Below are 18,071 nucleotides of genomic sequence, written 5' to 3'. Positions count from 1 at the left end.
TTATAGAACAGTGGCCATACAATCTTATTACTACAGAACAATGACCATACAATCTTATTACTACAGAACAATGACCATCCAATCTTATTACTATAGAACAGTGGCCATCCTATCTTATTACTACAGAACAGTGGCCATCCAATCTTATTACTATAGAACAAAGGCCATCCAATCTTATTACTACAGCTATCTATTGAAATCTAGAAATATGATAGTTAATATAGGAGTTACATGTAGTGATATAGGCCTTCTCCTTGGCATGAACTTTTCTTAACATTCAATACTTGTCCAATAAAAGTTAACAAAATGGTAGTACATATGATTTTACCGGATGGTGTACATGTAAGAAAAATAATGATAAGTTCTGAAAAAATGAGTAAAAAATTGCCTAAAATGAAAAAAATAAGCAATCTTTCTGCTATTCTTTGCATAAGAGATTATTGTCAAAATATTTATTGCAAATTTCCAATTGTTTTCCAAAAATGTTTAAATCTCCATCAGAAGGGCAGTGCCTCCTAATAAAGATGTCAAATTTCAAAATTTGGAGAAAAAAGTCACAATTTCTTCCAGTCACCACCAGAATGATATGAAAAAATAAAAGAAATAGGTGCCATGGCACACCTCTTTCTAGAAACTTTCCCTCCCCTTTAAGTGAAATCTTCCATTTTTTAGGTTTGAAATGTTCAAACCAGTGTATTGGAATGAGGTTTAAAATAAATAAAATGATGGGCTAAATCAAGATCATATAATTGTACATAAAAAACGAAAGAGATAAAAAAAAATCAATGAAAACAAGTACATATTTAATCCCTCCCTAAATGTAACATATGTCGACAAGGACATCTACATAGACTGAATCAAGCGGTTTATATAAATGCATGCTCGCGCTGATAGCTAGAAAAAAGCTTATCTATTCTATCATATCAACAAATTTCTATTCTAACATATCACAATTTTCTACTGGATAATCAAGGCTATTGGTCTAGCCGCTAATACAAAACTACAAAATTTCTCATAAGGAATTATTTTAGATATCAAACATGGACAAATTAGAGTGAAATGTTTTTCGTTATACTATCTACTATATATTATAACTACTATACGTAAATCTTGTCCATTTGCTTGCCTTTATTTAATTCAAATCAATTAATCAATACCATTTTGCCTATTTTACAGGTAACTGTTTGTGATTCTTAAAATTTTCATGTGGTATAAAAAGGTACCTATTGTTGCTTTATTTATAAATAATGTGCCAAAGAGAATACTACTTTATTACGATTTGCAAAAAGTTTTGCTCTAATGATGTATAAGGCTGGTATCTAAATGGACATTGTGTGAATATAATGCAGAAATTCTTTTTCCTTCCTTTAAAGATCAACTATTTGAACACTTCTAAAAATATAGACCATTGATGAGAGAGTAAATCTATTTTGAATCAGTAGATGTTTATAATGCTACAATCTATTCTGAATCAGTAGATGTGTTTATAATGCTAATCTATTCTGAATCAGTAGATCTGTTTAAATAATGCTACAATCAATTTTGAATCAGTAGATGTGTTTATAATGCTACAATCTATTCTGAATCAGTAGATGTGTTTATAATGCTACAATTTATTTTGAATCAGTAGACGTGTTTATAATGCTACAATCTATTCTGAATCAGTAGATGTGTTTATAATGCTACAATCTATTTTGAATCAGTAGATATGTTTGTAATGCTACAATCTATTCTGAATCAGTAGATGTGTTTGTAATGCTACAATCTATTCTGAATCAGTAGATGTGTTTATAAAGCTACAATCTATTTTGAATCAGTAATTGTGTTTATAATGCTACAATCTATTCTGAATCAGTAGATGTGTTTATAATGCTACAATCTATTCTGAATCAGTAGATGTGTTTATAATGCTACAATTATTTTGAATCAGTAGATGTGTTTATAATGCTACAATCTATTCTGAATCAGTAGATGTGTTTATAATGCTACAATCTATTTTGAATCAGTAGATGTGTTCATAATGCTACAATTATTTTGAATCAGTAGATGTGTTTATAATGCTACAATCTATTCTGAATCAGTAGATGTGTTTATAATGCTTCAATTATTTTGAATCAGTAGATGTGCTTATAATGCTACAGAGATTTAAGTGGTCTACATTTATACAAATCCTAAAAGTATAAAAATTATCAAAGTTAACTTGGTCAAAGTTTTCTTTGGTCAGTCCGTTGTCACTATCAAAAACTTAGTCAAAGAAAAAACTACACTGTGATTGGATAATTCACATCCAAGTTCATCCAAGTTTCATGAAAAATAGAATGAGATTCTATTCCTTCCAAGTCCGTCAAAGTTGTTGATCAAAGTTTTCTTTGACTGTTGTCACTATAAAAAATCCATCAAAATTTTGCCAAAAACTTGTACAAGAAAACTTTGGTAGTGACAACAGGCCTTTTTAGTTTTATTTGTTCTTTTGAAGTGAATTGCTATTTAATGGCCGGCACTAGGTATCAACTTATTTTTCCATGTCATTGCACGAAAAATTATCAGAGCTTGCTAGTAAGTAAAAGGAACATGATATCATAGGTATATTTTAACTAAAGAGGAGAGGCAAACCATATGTTCTTTATATTTAAAAAATAAATAAATAAAATGGGGAATGTGTCCCATGAATGTATCCATGGGACACAGATGATGCCCTCGCTTGCATATCACATTAAGTTATAAAGGGACATAACTGAAGAACGGTAAAAGTGAACACTACCCAAATTTGTACTTGATCTGAGTTTTGTGGTAATAAGTATTGTGTATAAGTTTCATAACATTTGGTTGAGGCAAACTTAAGTTAGAGAACCGAAACAAAAAATTCAGCAATTTTTCCATTTGTAAAGGGGCATAACTCTAGAACAGTAAAAGTTACACCACCAAAATTCAAACTTGATCTGTGTTTTGTGGTAATAAGCATTGCATATAAGTTTCATAACATTTGGTTGAGGCTACCTTAAGTTAGAGAACAGAAACGAAAAATTCAGCAATTTTTTCATTTGTAAACGGGCATTTCTCCAGAACTGTTAAAGTGACACCAACAAAATTCAAACTTGATCTGTATTTTGTGGTAATAAGCATTGTGTATACGTTTCATAACATTTGGTTGAGGCAAACTAAAGTTACAGAAAAGAAATGAAAAATTCAGCAATTTTTTCCATTTGTAAAGGGGAATAACTCTAGAACGGTTAAAGTGATGCCACCAAAATTAAAAAAAGTTAGAGAACCGAAACCAACTTTGGGACGTACGGACGGACAAGGGTAAAACTTAATGCCCCCTCCTATATGGCGGGGGCATAAAAATGGTTAAAGTGACACTACCAAAATTCATACTTGATCCAAGTTTTGTGGTAATAAGCATTGTGTATTTATGTTTCATAACATTTGGTTGAGGCAAACTGAAGTAAGAGAACTGAAACGAAAAATTCAGCAATTTTTCCATTTAAAAGGTGCATTACTCTAGATCATCAATAGTGACGCTACCAAAATTTAAACTTGATCTGTGTTTTGTGGTAATAAGCATTGTGTTTAAGATTCATAACATTTGGTTAAGGCAAACTTAGTGAGAGGACGGAAACGAACAATTCAGCAATTTTTCCATTTGTAAATGGGCATAACTCTAGAAGTTAGAACGATAATAGTGACGCCACCCAAAGTTAAATTTGATCTGTGTTTTGTGTTAATAAGCATTGTCTATAAAATTCATAACATTTGGTTAAGGCAAAATGAAGTTATTTTTCCATTTGTAAAGGGCATTACTCTAGAAAGGTAAAAGTGATGCCACCCAAATTCGAACCTGATCTGTGTTTTGTGGTTATAAGCAATGTGCATAAGTTTCATAACATTTGGTCGAAGAAAACCTAAGTTGGAGAATGGAAACCAATTTCGAGACATACGGACGTACAGATGGACAAGGGTAAAACTTAATGCCCTCTACACTAAGGTGGGGGCATAATAAAAAAACAAACCTGGAAAAGTATAAATCCAGAATCTCATTTTTATAACGAATAAAGTAGCAAGCAAAGAGACATTTAAGTAAATCACTTCATAGTAAAATGTGCATGAATTCTAAATGTGTCCATAATGAGTCAAATTGTTTCCAATATTTGCTTTCCTTAATATTTTACCACAAAACCAAAACTAGTACTCATTTATGATTTTTTTTTCAATACAAGCAGAAAATTAACACATTACAGCAAATTTAGAAAAAAAAACATTACAATTAAGAAAAACACTTCTGACTTCAGCTTGAAATCTAATTTACTGTCATGCATAATTCATGCATCTAAAAGAGTGGAAATGCTCCAACCTTGTACATATTTTCTAGAGACAGGTAAGATGTATCACAATCAAAATTGGCATTGCACCTTAACAATAATGATCAATCTGACATTTTTTGTCTGCTGAACTTTTCATGACTGAATAATATGTTGAGAGTCATTGAGATCAAATTCTTACTACAACATTTTGTGTGTCCCACAATCTTGAAAAGTTGTTTTTCATAAAAAAATGGTTTCAAAATTTGTACAGTATTGTAATATTCCCTAGGTCCTATATATTTTTTTATAACGATTATACACAAAACCAAAATTTAATTGAATGTAACCTGTATTTTATGTTTCATAACATCTTAAAAGATTAAAAGATTTTGTTAAATGGTACTTTCATTATCACCTGGAAACCCAAATAATATAATTTAAGATAACTCTGGGGAAAACTCTTGAAATAATGTAACTATGGGGAATAACTCTTGCATGGTAAATATCAAAATCATTAATACATTTATCAACTTTGACATGTATTTTATGATCCATGACATTATTTTCAAAGTACCTAAGATTTGGTCAAGTGGTACTTTAATAATCATCCAGAAACCAAAGAAATACCAATTCTTCGTGTTGGGGTATAAAAAATATGTATCAGTTTAGGAGTTTCCACTCTATTTATATTAATGTAGCAAGCAATATAAACAATCAACAATGTCAAAACCTGAAAAAAAGGAATAAATATGTTGTGGAAACAATTCTAACTCATTACAGTAATCAATTTTGTGAATTAAGGGAGATAAATGCATGTGCAGATAAAAACAAAAAGATATTTGTCCATTCGAATATGATAAATAAAGACAGACTAAGCGACTAATAAGGATGCGACAGATGGATACCTGTGTCCGATATAATTTCCATTGATCTTTGGGTCGCCAATCTCTTGTCATTATCCAGTAGAAGTAACTACTTATACATATTGCGACTAGTCTAGTACACAAAAGTAGTAGTGGAATAGCACAAAAACTCGTTGACAACGGCACACATATGGCTGAAACTATAAATACCACAGAGCTAAGGTATAGCATCTTTTATAGGTAAGAGGTGTTATATATAAGCTGATTAATTTAATAAAGAATCAATGCAGGAACAAGCATGCACCAGATTTCTCCTTTTCCAAATATCCTTTACTGACTTTGGAAGTATTTTTAAAAAAAAACATTTTCTTCATTTTGGAATTAAAATTTAGACTTTTTTCATTTAAAGGCAAGAACAAGCAGTTATTCTAAGTAAGTTTTATTTTAAGGCTCCAATAAATATTATTTCACAAATCATTTTAGTTTGGAAGCAAGCCATCAAATAACACATATGCAGTTGGTTATATATCAATGTATTTGTAGATGTTCTTTTACTGGACAATGTCCAAAGTTCATGTTTTTAATCATTTTCATAATGTATTTTGCTTACTCAAGTTGAAGAATAAATTCTGTAAAGTACTCTATGTGTATAACACCTTTGACCTATAAACTATTTACACCTTTTCAAATCAAGTGATACAAATATTGGTGAAACATACAATAAAGAACAAAAACAGCACATAATATAAAATGGCACCATCACTGAAGCTGAACAAGAAACAGCCAGAATATTTAATTTTATCCTGCAATTAGTAATTTTATTTTAAAAATACTTATGTGACTTTCTTATACAAATAATATATCATCTCCTGGACTTATTTTGAGTGAAAAGTTATATTCGAATTACTGTTTATGTCAAAGTTAATTTTTGAGCCTCTTTGTGGTCCCTGTCTATGCAATGTTGATTTCATTAAAAATCAAACACAACAATTAGAATTTTAAAAACTGTAAATTGAGGTGTCACGTGTTAAATTGCAGGATACAAATTATATATAATGCACTTACATTATTAGAAAATATAAAATTTTAGTGAACCATCTTTGCTGTAAAACAGAAAAAAAGCTAGACAAACCTTTCTTTTCTTCTCTTTTCTAAAGCTCATAAAAATAAATGTTATATTTTCTGACAAGGCATTGTCTATGTGATCAAAGAGCTAATTTTTTATCTTATTTTTGGAAGTTGATAAAGCCCTCCAACCCTCCAAAAAAAAAATCCTATTTCTGGTAGTTTAAAAGTAAAATGGCTGATGAGATGATTATTTTTTGGTAAAAAAAAGGTGATTCTTTGGCCAGTGGTTAATGATTTGGAATGAAGCAACATCTTCTCAACTCGTACACCCTTTTTATTTGCATAGGAATGGATATGTTGATTTATTGATAGATGAATATCATTTGACATCCACAAAACTCAACAAGGTACTTCGATATTACTCAAATGATTCATTATGAAGATTCTAATCTGATGTTAAAAAATACATATTTGAGTATAATTAACTGGTTCATACAGAATCAGTCATTTTTTTCTGATTAAATTAATTTAAATAACATGATAATTTACATATAAGATGCCAATTTTTTTTAAGGATATTGCAATTTTTTTTCAGAAAGATATCAAATTAATACACCAGAAAAATGGTTGCAAAACTTTTCACTGGGTCACATTGAACAAAGGAAAACATCCACTAACTACTGGTAAATTTAAAAATTTGGATGACAATATTTCACACACAGATATGTCACAAAAAGAAAATTATTTATCTAAATTGTTTCTAGCTAAATGAACTAAATCAAATAAAAGAACCTAGTTTTAATGTCCCCCACGTTGCACATATTTTATCTATCCAAGGACAATGACTAAAAAAACTTTTAAATGAATGCTTGAAAGCAAATACAATGCAATTTCTAATATAATTAATATTTTCAAGGGGCATAACTCTTTTAAAAATATTTGATGGGCACTGATTTTCGAACTTGTCCGGGACATTGCTGATATAAATTTTATAAAAATCTGGCAAGAATTGTACACATGAGAGATCTAACAATGTATTTTTCCATATAATTAGTGTTTCCAAGGGGTGTAACTCTTTTGAAAATAATTGATGGTCAAGAATTGTAGACATGAGAGCGCTAACAATGAAATTTTCTATATAATTAATATTTCCAAGAGCAGCTCTTGGAAATATAACTCTTTAAAAAATAGTTGATCAGCACTGATTTTAGAATTTCTCTAAGACATTGCTGATGTAAACCTATGATATACGTTTTATAATAAATGGGGAATGTGTCCATGGGACACAGATGATGCCCTCGCTTGCATATAATGTTATAAAGTGACATAACTCAAGAATGGTAAAAGTGATGCCATCCAAATTTGAACTTGATCTGAGTGTTGTGGTAATTATTAAATATACCTTTCTATTTTTAAAACACTTGCATAAGGACTAGTTTTTAGTGGACATAGTTCTGATTAAAATATCATTTATGTGTCAATGCACAGTCTTTAATTGTAAGCACTGACACAAATATTCATCTTTTTTACATTGGTTTAATTTTGACCTTTGACCTTACCAATTGTATGAAGGGTGAAGTATATAATACTACACAACAACAACAGACGAATTAGTTCTTTATCAACAGCTTTTACTGTGAACCAGAATACCAGCGACAAACCTGAAAAATATTAACAAATTTTAAAATCAAAATAAGAAAAAAATAAAATAAAATAATATATAAATAACACATAGCTGAGAGGGTGATAGAGCAGATTGTTATCCCGAGAAAACATTGTCAACTGAGGCGAAGCCAAGGTTGACAATGTCTTTTCGAGGGGTAACAATCTGCTCTATCACCCTCTCAGATATGTTTTATCTAATTTATTATACTGAATGTTCTGTTATTACTGTCTATTAAATTTCAAATTCAAAGTAATAAACTATGTCGTCTTGAACAATCATCCGTATTTATCAAAGTGTACACTTGAGCAAGCGTCTCCGTGAAGGGTAATAGAGTATTTGCCATGGGATAGAGTAAATTGTCTCCCTCGCATTAACCAATCAAAATCTGGCATTTTGACATGTATAATAAAAGATCATATCATAATACAACTGTATTTTCTATCTTTTTGTCTGTTGAAGAGTTTGTCTATTAGTGCCAGTCTCACCAAATATCATATGAATATAGTGTTTTCCAAGTACAAGTACTTTTGCGAACGAAATTACACCTAAAATGGATTAAGTTTTAAGCACCCAAACAAAGTGGGTACTGTGGATATTGGTTTCACAGAAAACAATGCCTGCTTAGTACAGTAACTTTTCCATAAAATGAAAGGATGATGTTGAAATAAGGATAACAAAAAATAACCCCAAAACAATAAGAATCTACCCGTCACTGTTCCCTATAACATGTTATCACTCATTCTGAAGAAGTTCATACTGCCAAGCATCCAGTGTTTTTAGTATTTTGTCTTGGCTGAATCTTGAACAGTTGATCTTTTGATAATCTTTATGGCATTTTCAAAGTTATTACTTTTAAAATTAGAATGTATGCTTATATCACTGAACAAGTTCTATATATATTAATCTTTTCAAAGATGAGTAAACTGGTGTATTTGTCTTCTATAGTTATTTTAAATCAATATGTATGAGCATATATGTCATTAAAAAAACTCTGATCAAAGACCATTGTCCTATTGCAACCAAAGACTTGAAGAACAGTGAATAAGTATGACTTTAAAAGTAAAGTTTTCTAAGGAGATCAATGATTTGTGGTATTCAATTAACCAAGACCTGAAAACCTCTGATTTATCCATCTAATTGAAATAAATGAGGAATTCACGGCACATTTTCAATTCTGAATATTTTATACCATAATTGATTTCAATATACCAATTCTTGAGAAAATTTACACCACAACTATCAATTATCTTATTACTTCTAGGACAATACCTGACTTAATGAGACATAGCCCGGAATTACAGCAAATCTTATAAATTAATTAACCGATAACAAAACGTCAATTTCAAATCTATAATCAAATCTGAGGTACAAGAGAGGAGCGAAAACATGTAGACTCAAAATCTGGATACAGGTATATATAAGGAGTAAGGGATCAGCAAGGCCATTTTTGAATTTAAAAATGATATCATAGAATGCATAGTATCAGCACTTCTTTATGTGGGTAAAGTATAGGGAAATTCAGGTTCTTATTCAACCATAAAGGAAGCTTTACAAACTCAACAAGGTCTTTCAAAATTTTATGTAGCACTATAAAGATTTTATTGGACAAATTAATTCTGTTTATGCATCCTAAAGAGAAAGAAATTACCCCGTCATTATTATCTTTGTAAGCACACTGAGAATGAACATGAAAGAATCTCATAAAATGTGAGAAATTTGAATTCAGACTGAAATCTTTATTGAACACATTCATAAAAATGCAATTTGAAAAGGGTCCAAAATGGATTTTCCAGTAAACACTCAGCATTGACTCCTGCAGCATAACAACAACTAATAAATAACGTGACCTCTAAAGTATCCTTTTTTAGTGTAGTAATAGGAAAATCTCAAATTAAGCATATAACATGGCTTCCCCATATGAACAGAAACACAGTTACTTTTGCTTTTCATAACATGAAATAAACAAAAACATTGCACGTGTCATACTTTAATCTTTACTTTTAAGATATAAGACAACGTAAAAGTTCTCTTCACAAAATAACATTTTAACTATATAAAACAGTTGTTCACCCCTAGCTTGAAATTGAAATTGATCGAAATCTACAAAAATACAGTATAAATGTTTATTGCTTATAAAGAAGTTATCCAGAACACGAGAAAATAAAATCTGAAAACAATAATTATTTTCATTTGTATGCATGCCACTTTTACAAATCAACTTATAGTGGTTCCCATTATTTTTTTCACAACCCTAAGAAAGGCATAAACTCATTTCACAAGTTAATTTCCTTTTTGTAAAAACTAGAAGAAGATCTGATGACAACATAATTTGATGTTTCCATGCCAATCACACAATACTTATAGGGCATTATGGAGAAAATTGTCCTTCGAAATATTGATTGCTAACCATTTATCATTTTATACCAGCTGAATCAACATCTCTGATCATATGGTGTATATAATGACAAAGGAAGAAAAAAGTTTAATACTGACTTCCCTGCAGGCGACATGCTTCTTCTAAGAAGAACTCTCTTCTAGTACTCTTGGAGGCCAAATCTCAGTTAGAAAAGCCCAAAAGGGAGATGTTTGGTGTACATGAGACTGCAACCAAACAACACAAAAACAAGAGTGCACACGCTGAAATGTCTTGCCTGCTTTACTACCATTGATTTTATGTTGATAGCCCTAAATATAAAGTTTTACTACAAGTATTACATTAACTTATCATGATCCAAGAAAATGAGGTCAAGGTCAGACAAACCAAGCCAGAAATACATGTACACCGTACAATCATTCCATACATTGAATATAGTTGACCTATTGCTTATAGTATACAAGAAACAGACCAAAACATGAAAACTTTATATTGACCAATGAACCATGAATATGAGGTCAAGGTCAGATGAACCCTGCCAGACAGACATAGATATAAGAAGATGTGGTATGAGTGCCAATGAGACAACTCTCAGACAGACATATTCACTTTACAATCATTCCATGAAACAAATATAGTTGACATATCAAATATAGATCTAAGAAACTAAACTTAACCACGAAAACTTATCATTGACCGATGAACCATGAAAATGAGGTCAAGATCAGATGATACCTGCCAGACAGACATATAAACATTACAATCATTCCATACACCAAAGATAGATGACCTGTTGCTTATAGTTTAAGAAAAAAACAGACCAAAACACAAAAACTTAACATTAAGCAATGAACTGATTATCATGTGAACCAAATTTTAAGGAAAACACACCTTTTTTTCACTCTGTTTACTGTAAACAAGGTTTAAACATCAAAATCAATATGAAAATGAGAGAACTTACTAATATACAAACAGGCAGAACAAGCTGTTTGTCACCTGAGAACTTATATATAACTGTGATACCATACAGACGTATGGGTAGAACGAGGTGTTTGTTGCCGGAGAACTTACATATAAGTGTGATACCATACAGAAGTATGGGCAGAATGAGGTGTTTGTTGCCTGAGAACTTACGTATAAGTGTGATACTATACAGAAGTATGGGCAGAACAAGGTGTTTGTTGCCTGAGAACTTACATATAAGTTTGATACCATACAGACGTATGGGCAGAACAAGGTGTTTGTTGCCTGAGAACTTACATATAAGTGTGATACCATACAGACATGTGGGCAGAATAAGGTGATTGTAGCCTGAGAACTTACATATAAGTGTGATACCATACAGACGTATGGGCAAAACATGGTGTTTGTTGCCCGAAAAACTTACATATAAGTGTGATACCATACAGAGGTATGGGCAGAATGAGGTGTTTGTAACCTGAGAACTTACATATTAGTGTGATACCATACAGATGTATGGGCAAAACAAGGTGTTTGTAGCCTGAGAACTTACATATAAGTGTGATACCATACAGACATATGGGCAGAACATGGTGTTTGTTGCCTGAGAACTTACATATAAGTGTGATACCATACAGAAATATGGGCAGAATGAGATGTTTGTTGCCTGAGAACTTACATATAAGTGTGATACCATACAGATGTATGGGCAGAACGAGGTGTTTGTCACCTGAGAACTTACATATAAGTGTGATACCATACAGAAGTATGGGCAGAATGAGGTGTTTGTTGCCTGAGAACTTACGTATAAGTGTGATACTATACAGAAGTATGGGCAGAACAAGATGTTTGTTGCCTGAGAACTTACATATAAGTTTGATACCATACAGACGTATGGGCAGAATAAGGTGTTTGTTGCCTGAGAACTTACATATAAGTGTGATACCATTCAAACATATGGGCAGAACGAGTTGTTTGTTGCCTGAGAACTTACATGTAAGTGTGATACCATAAAGACATATGGGCAGAACAAGGTGTATGTAGCCTGACAACTTACATATAAGTGTGATACCATACAGACGTATGGGCAGAACAAGATGTTTGTTGCCTGAGAACTTACATATAAGTGTGATACCATACAGATGCAGGGCAGAACAAGATGTTTGTTGCCTGAGAACTTACATATAAGTGTGATACCATACAGACGTATGGGCAGAACGAGGTGTTTGTCACCTGAGAACTTATTTATAAGTGTGATACCATACAGACATATGGGCAGAACAAGGTGTTTGTTGCCCGAGAACTTACATATAAGTGTGATACCATACAGACGTACGGGCAGAATAAGGTGTTTGTTGCCTGAGAACTTACATATAAGTGTGATACAATACAGACATGTGGGCAGAATAAGGTGTTTGTTGCCTGAAAACTTACATATAAGTGTGATACCATACAGACCTATGGGCAGAACAAGGTGTTTGTTGCCTGAGAGCTAATATATAAGTGTGATACCATACAGACCTATGGGCAGAACAAGGTGTTTGTTGCCTGAGAGCTTACATATAAGTGTGATACCATACAGACCTATGGGCAGAACAAGGTGTTTGTTGCCTGAGAGCTTATATATAAGTGTGATACCATACAGATGTATGGGCAGAACAAGGTGAATGTTGCCTGAGAGCTTATATATAAGTGTGATACCATACAGATGTATGGGCAAAACGAGGTGTTTGTAGCCTGAGAACTTACATATAAGTGTGATACCATACAGATGTATGGGCAGAACGAGGTGTTTGTAGCCTGAGAATTTACATATAAGTGTGATACCATACAGATGTATGGGCAGAACGAGGTGTTTGTCACCTGAGAACTTACATATAAGTGTGATACCATACAGAGGTATGGGCAGAACGAGGTGTTTGTAACCTGAGAACTTACATATTAGTGTGATACCATACAGATGTATGGGCAAAACAAGGTGTTTGTAGCCTGAGAACTTACATATAAGTGTGATACCATACAGACATATGGGCAGAACATGGTGTTTGTTGCCTGAGAACTTACATATAAGTATGATACATACAGAAATATGGGCAGAATGAGATGTTTGTTGCCTGAGAACTTACATATAAGTGTGATACCATACAGATGTATGGGCAGAATGAGGTGTTTGTCACCTGAGAACTTACTTATAAGTGTGATACCATACAGAGGTATGGGCAGAACGAGGTGTTTGTAACCTGAGAACTTACATATAAGTGTGATACCATACAGATGTATGGGCAAAACGAGGTGTTTGTAGCCTGAGAACTTACATATAAGTGTGATACCATACAGAAGTATGGGCAGAACAAGGTGTTTGTTGTCTGAGAGCTTATATATAAGTGTGATACCATACAGACGTACAGGCAGAACAAGGTGTTTGTTGCCTGAGAACTCACATATAAGTGTGATACCATACAGACGTATTGGCAGAATGAGGTGTTTGTAGCCTGAGAACTAACATATAAGTGTGATACCATACAGACATATGGGCAGAACCAGGTGTTTGTAGCCTGAGAACTTACATATAAGTGTGATACCATACAGACGTATGGGCAGAACGAGTTGTTTGTAGCCTGAGAACTTACATATAAGTGTGATACCATACAGATGTATGGGCAGAACAAGGTGTTTGTTGCCTGAGAACTTACATATAAGTGTGATACCATACAGACGTATTGGCAGAACAAGATGTTTGTCATCACTAGTGTCTCCAAATGTTGTCTCATATAAATGTGAAGGGAATATAAAAGCCTGAAATATATAAGAAAAGTCATAATCAGATAAAATTCTATAATATATAATTCATAATCAAGTATATAGAACATATAGTTAAAATAAACACATTTATTACTGAAATTCCCTTAGGCACCATCACAGATGTTGGTTTGTGTTGATACTGCAATTGACATTGATTCATCAATATGAACTTTTGAACCTGTCACATGTTTACAATACATGGTGGATATTCAATACATGGTGGATATTCAATACATGGTGGATATTCAACTTTATCAAACAATTGTTGATACACTACTGAGTAACTTAATAAAACAATTGCTAATACACTACTGAATTTCCCTAAAGCTTATAATTACCAAAAAAACTTAAAGATCTCAAGTGTCTTTCACATCATATCTGAGAACCACATAAGGATTTCTTAGGTATTAAATGGCAGTTTTAACATGGAGGGTGAAAAAGTGGCATTATCAAAGTGTAATTTTCTTAGGGATCTGCCTAGTCCTTTTCACTGGCAAGCTAAGGAAATGAAATCCTTTTAGCAGTTTTTATTTTAATACTCAATCTAGAGTGCCTGGAGTGAACAACAGACCTCGGCAAGAAAACTGGCAATCCTAGTCAATTAAGATCAGATAGAGTCAAAAGCAATTTTTATGTAACATTTTTTTTAATTGGCAACTTTTTCATGATTGTATAATTCACTCTGTTGAAGAGAAGACAATGTATGTAATGTACAAACAGGGCAAAAAGTGATAATAATTGGCAAGACAAGACTTTGATAAACTTCATTAAGAACTTAATCACAAGCATGAAGTCAATGCAGAATATAGAATTCAGAGAATACCACAATAAATCAGAGAAAACATGTCCTATTAAAGAATTTGAAGTAATTTATAAGTTATAAATTGATATGAAAACAGGAATACCTAGATGTGTTGATTAATAATAATACCCCAGAATGTTTATCAAGTCAATATCTGTAGGCAAGATGAAAAAATCCCTGACAAGTTTTTTTTAATTTTAGAAGGATATATGGACAAATTTAGAGTAAACAGTAATATTAAACGTCCAACCACCTAACAGCAGGGGCATAAAAATGCAAAATTCTTTATCAGTCAACTTACCCACAAGGCAATAACAGTAAATATTAAGGCAAGGATGAGCTGCCAAATCTTCAATCCTGGAGGTAATCTTACATACAACTGGTCACTGTGACCTAATATTTGACTCAACTGAAAATAGAAAGATATATTCATCATTTTAGTAATATAATAATAATACATTTGAAGATAAGTGTCATTATATACTGGAACAGAAAACTTATTTTCGACACATAATAAGAGACTCACAGGATACTTTACACAAAGTTATCAACGTGATATTACTGAGAGAGTGATAGAATGATAGAGTAGATTGTTACCCCTAACTAATATACGCTATAAATTACTAGGTCCAGTATTTACAGTTTATCATTGTTACAAGGGGGGTCTCCAGGACCAAGTGGTCTAAGTAGTTCAACTACTGTATGACTAGCCTGTCAACACTAAGATTATGAGCTCGAGTCGTGCAGATGGCAGGTGCATTTGACTCCAATCTTAATTGACTAGGATTGTTAGGACAGTAGTTCTCTCCAGGCACTCCACATTCCTCCACCAACAAAAACTGGCCACCATGAAATAGCCAACAGTGCTAAAAGTGGTGTTAAACAGCAATCAGTCAATCAATCATTTACAAGTGTCACCGTAATAAACAAATGTGAGGCAACAAATTAAAAGATATATTCATAATGTAAATACACTAAAATAATACAGAAAAGTTTCCATTGTTTATTTGTCCAAATCCTAATCAAGTTTATTTTTAATGCTATAATCATTATTGGACTATAAATCAATAGGTCCCAGACAAACTTATTAGGCAAAATTACATCATAATTTGATGGAAAATCCAAATTGGCCATCAAATGACAAACACAAAAAAAAAGGAGAATTCCAGATACAACTGAAAGTCATTGATCTTATTTTACATATATAATTATACAAGACAAAATCTTCCCTGGAAAATTTAATTGTGACTTAGAGCATAAAATTGAACATAAGACTGAAGATTTAAGATACTACAGATATTTTCCAATGCTGTATTTGTATGTGTATGCACAATATTAGTGTAATTAATTACCTGTGTAAATCAAACCATGTTTGGACTGGAAAATATATCTTGATTAAGATAGGGATTTGGTGACTTACTTACAGCAGGGGCGGTTCCAGCCATTTTAAAAAGGGGGGTTCCCAACCCAGGATTAAGGGGGGTTCCAACTATATGTCCCCATTCAAATGCATTGATCGTCAAAAAAAGGGGGGTTCAAACCCGGAACCCCCCCCCCCCCCCCCCCCCCCCCCCCCTGGATCCGCCACTGTACAGTTTACTAGACAGATTTTTGTTTAAATACAGGGTTCAATTAAGACACTTGTTTAGAGTTAAACACATGCTTTTGTTTGTACATCAGTTTCAATGTACCAAAGTGTTCTGTTCTACTTCCATTTAACATTAAGCATCTATGTGTCATTTTATCTACAAGAGATACCAAGGATGATTTAACATTTAATCAGATTCCATTAAATATTACTGATGGCTTCAACTCTGTGACTATCAATTCTTAATTGGACAACTGAATGCTGCAATTTGTTATGATACTGTTGATAGTTCAAAGCCTTTAAAGATATATATTATTCATTAAAATGAATTTATGATGAGATATCTAGTAATAGTACCATTCATCAACACATATAAATCAGCACAAGGACTTCCAATAAAAATATCTTATCAAGATTAATAACCTTTCATTTCATAACATTTTTCATGTCAGTTCCTTTTATAGCTGACTATACGGTATGGGTTTTTCTCATTGTTGAAGATTGTACCGTGACCAATAATTGATCCACTTCATTTGAACTCTGATTTACCAGTAACAACACACAATCCATTAACCTAAAAAGTGCATTGTAAGACTTCAATTTCCTGGCTAAAAATGTTGTATTTCAAGACCAAACAGACAAGAGAAAACAAATGGAACACTGTCGTAAAAGCAATTAATAATTAATAATAATTTATTATGATTGTTTTGACTTATTTGTAGATCTTATCCTACTGATCAGTTTTACCCTAAGGGTTATACTTTGCATATTATAGTTTAAAAGATAATTGCAAAGTTTGCCAAAAAATTGAAGAAATAAATTTGTCATTTAAAAGCAATAACTCCTAAAAGGAGTTGTGTGACAGTTTTTGTCTAAATGGACGGTAGCTAGATTGTGCCATTCTGAACATTTCTACCCTGTCTGATTTTCTCTGTCTATACCTGCATGTGTAATGAAAATGGATTATAAATGTCTTTTACCCGCATGTTCTGTTCTTAGCCTTAGTGGCCATGTTGGTTGGCAAGGAGATCTATTGAACACATTTTAAAAACTAAATACCCAAATGATAGTTATGGTCAAGCAAGGTATAGTTTCAGAAGAGAAGATTTTTGTAAAAGTAAGTGGATGAGGATGGATGATAAGGGATGAGCCAAGCTCAAATGCACATTTGAACCAGATGAGCTAATAATGTTTTTCCCTTTAAGTGTTGATACAACTCGACTGTTCCCTATTTCATTTTAAATTGTTTATTTTATTATTTTTGTCATTAATTCTACAAAAAGTTTAGTTGTTTTTATACCATGGATTAGTTCTGGACATTATCCATTTCATTAAGCCTCTATTGTTATGACAGATTTGTATCAATCATATTTAAACATATTTGATAAAGAGATCTGTCTCCAATAAATAAGATGCTTTTCCTCAGAAGAATAAGACGATTTCATATATAAATTCTTTCTATAATATATATAATACTAGAAAAAACACGTGCAAGCGCGTGTTGAAGACTACTTGAAATGTTTATGGTGATACACAGCTTGGGTTTGTGTTTCTCAAACTGTTTTTATGCACTGGTGCATTATGTTGATATTTGATTAGTTTGTCAGTTCTTCTTCCATAGGAGTTTGAATGTCCAATTAATAGCTT

At 32.3% G+C, this 18,071-nt stretch overlaps 2 protein-coding genes across 11 annotated transcripts in view; one reads left to right on the top strand and one right to left on the bottom strand.

Moving 5' to 3' along the window:
• The window catches only part of LOC127706347 (uncharacterized), a 349,955-nt gene that overhangs the window by 32,397 nt on the left and 299,487 nt on the right, over positions 1-18,071 (top strand). The window lies entirely within an intron of this gene.
• LOC127706360 (tumor protein p53-inducible protein 11-like) overlaps positions 1-18,071 on the bottom strand; it is a 123,538-nt gene that overhangs the window by 7,606 nt on the left and 97,861 nt on the right. For 8 of the 10 annotated variants that reach the window (XM_052210935.1, XM_052210931.1, XM_052210934.1 and 5 more), the window contains exons 3-5: positions 15,138-15,245; positions 13,926-14,028; positions 7,792-7,893 (exon numbers count right to left, since the gene is read on the bottom strand). In XM_052210935.1, coding sequence (XP_052066895.1) covers positions 7,792-7,893; positions 13,926-14,028; positions 15,138-15,245 — 313 coding nt within the window. Of the gene's footprint in view, positions 1-5,206; positions 5,365-7,791; positions 7,894-13,925; positions 14,029-15,137; positions 15,246-18,071 lie in introns of all 10 variants that reach the window. The other 2 variants (XM_052210932.1, XM_052210941.1) reach the window with 1 other exon arrangement.

This window comes from Mytilus californianus, unplaced genomic scaffold (genome assembly GCF_021869535.1).
Source record: "Mytilus californianus isolate M0D057914Y unplaced genomic scaffold, xbMytCali1.0.p SCAF_6, whole genome shotgun sequence".
NCBI classification, from domain to species: domain Eukaryota; kingdom Metazoa; phylum Mollusca; class Bivalvia; order Mytilida; family Mytilidae; genus Mytilus; species Mytilus californianus.
The sequence above is the reverse complement of the archived record's forward strand: the minus strand, read 5'-3'. Positions and strand labels throughout refer to the sequence as shown.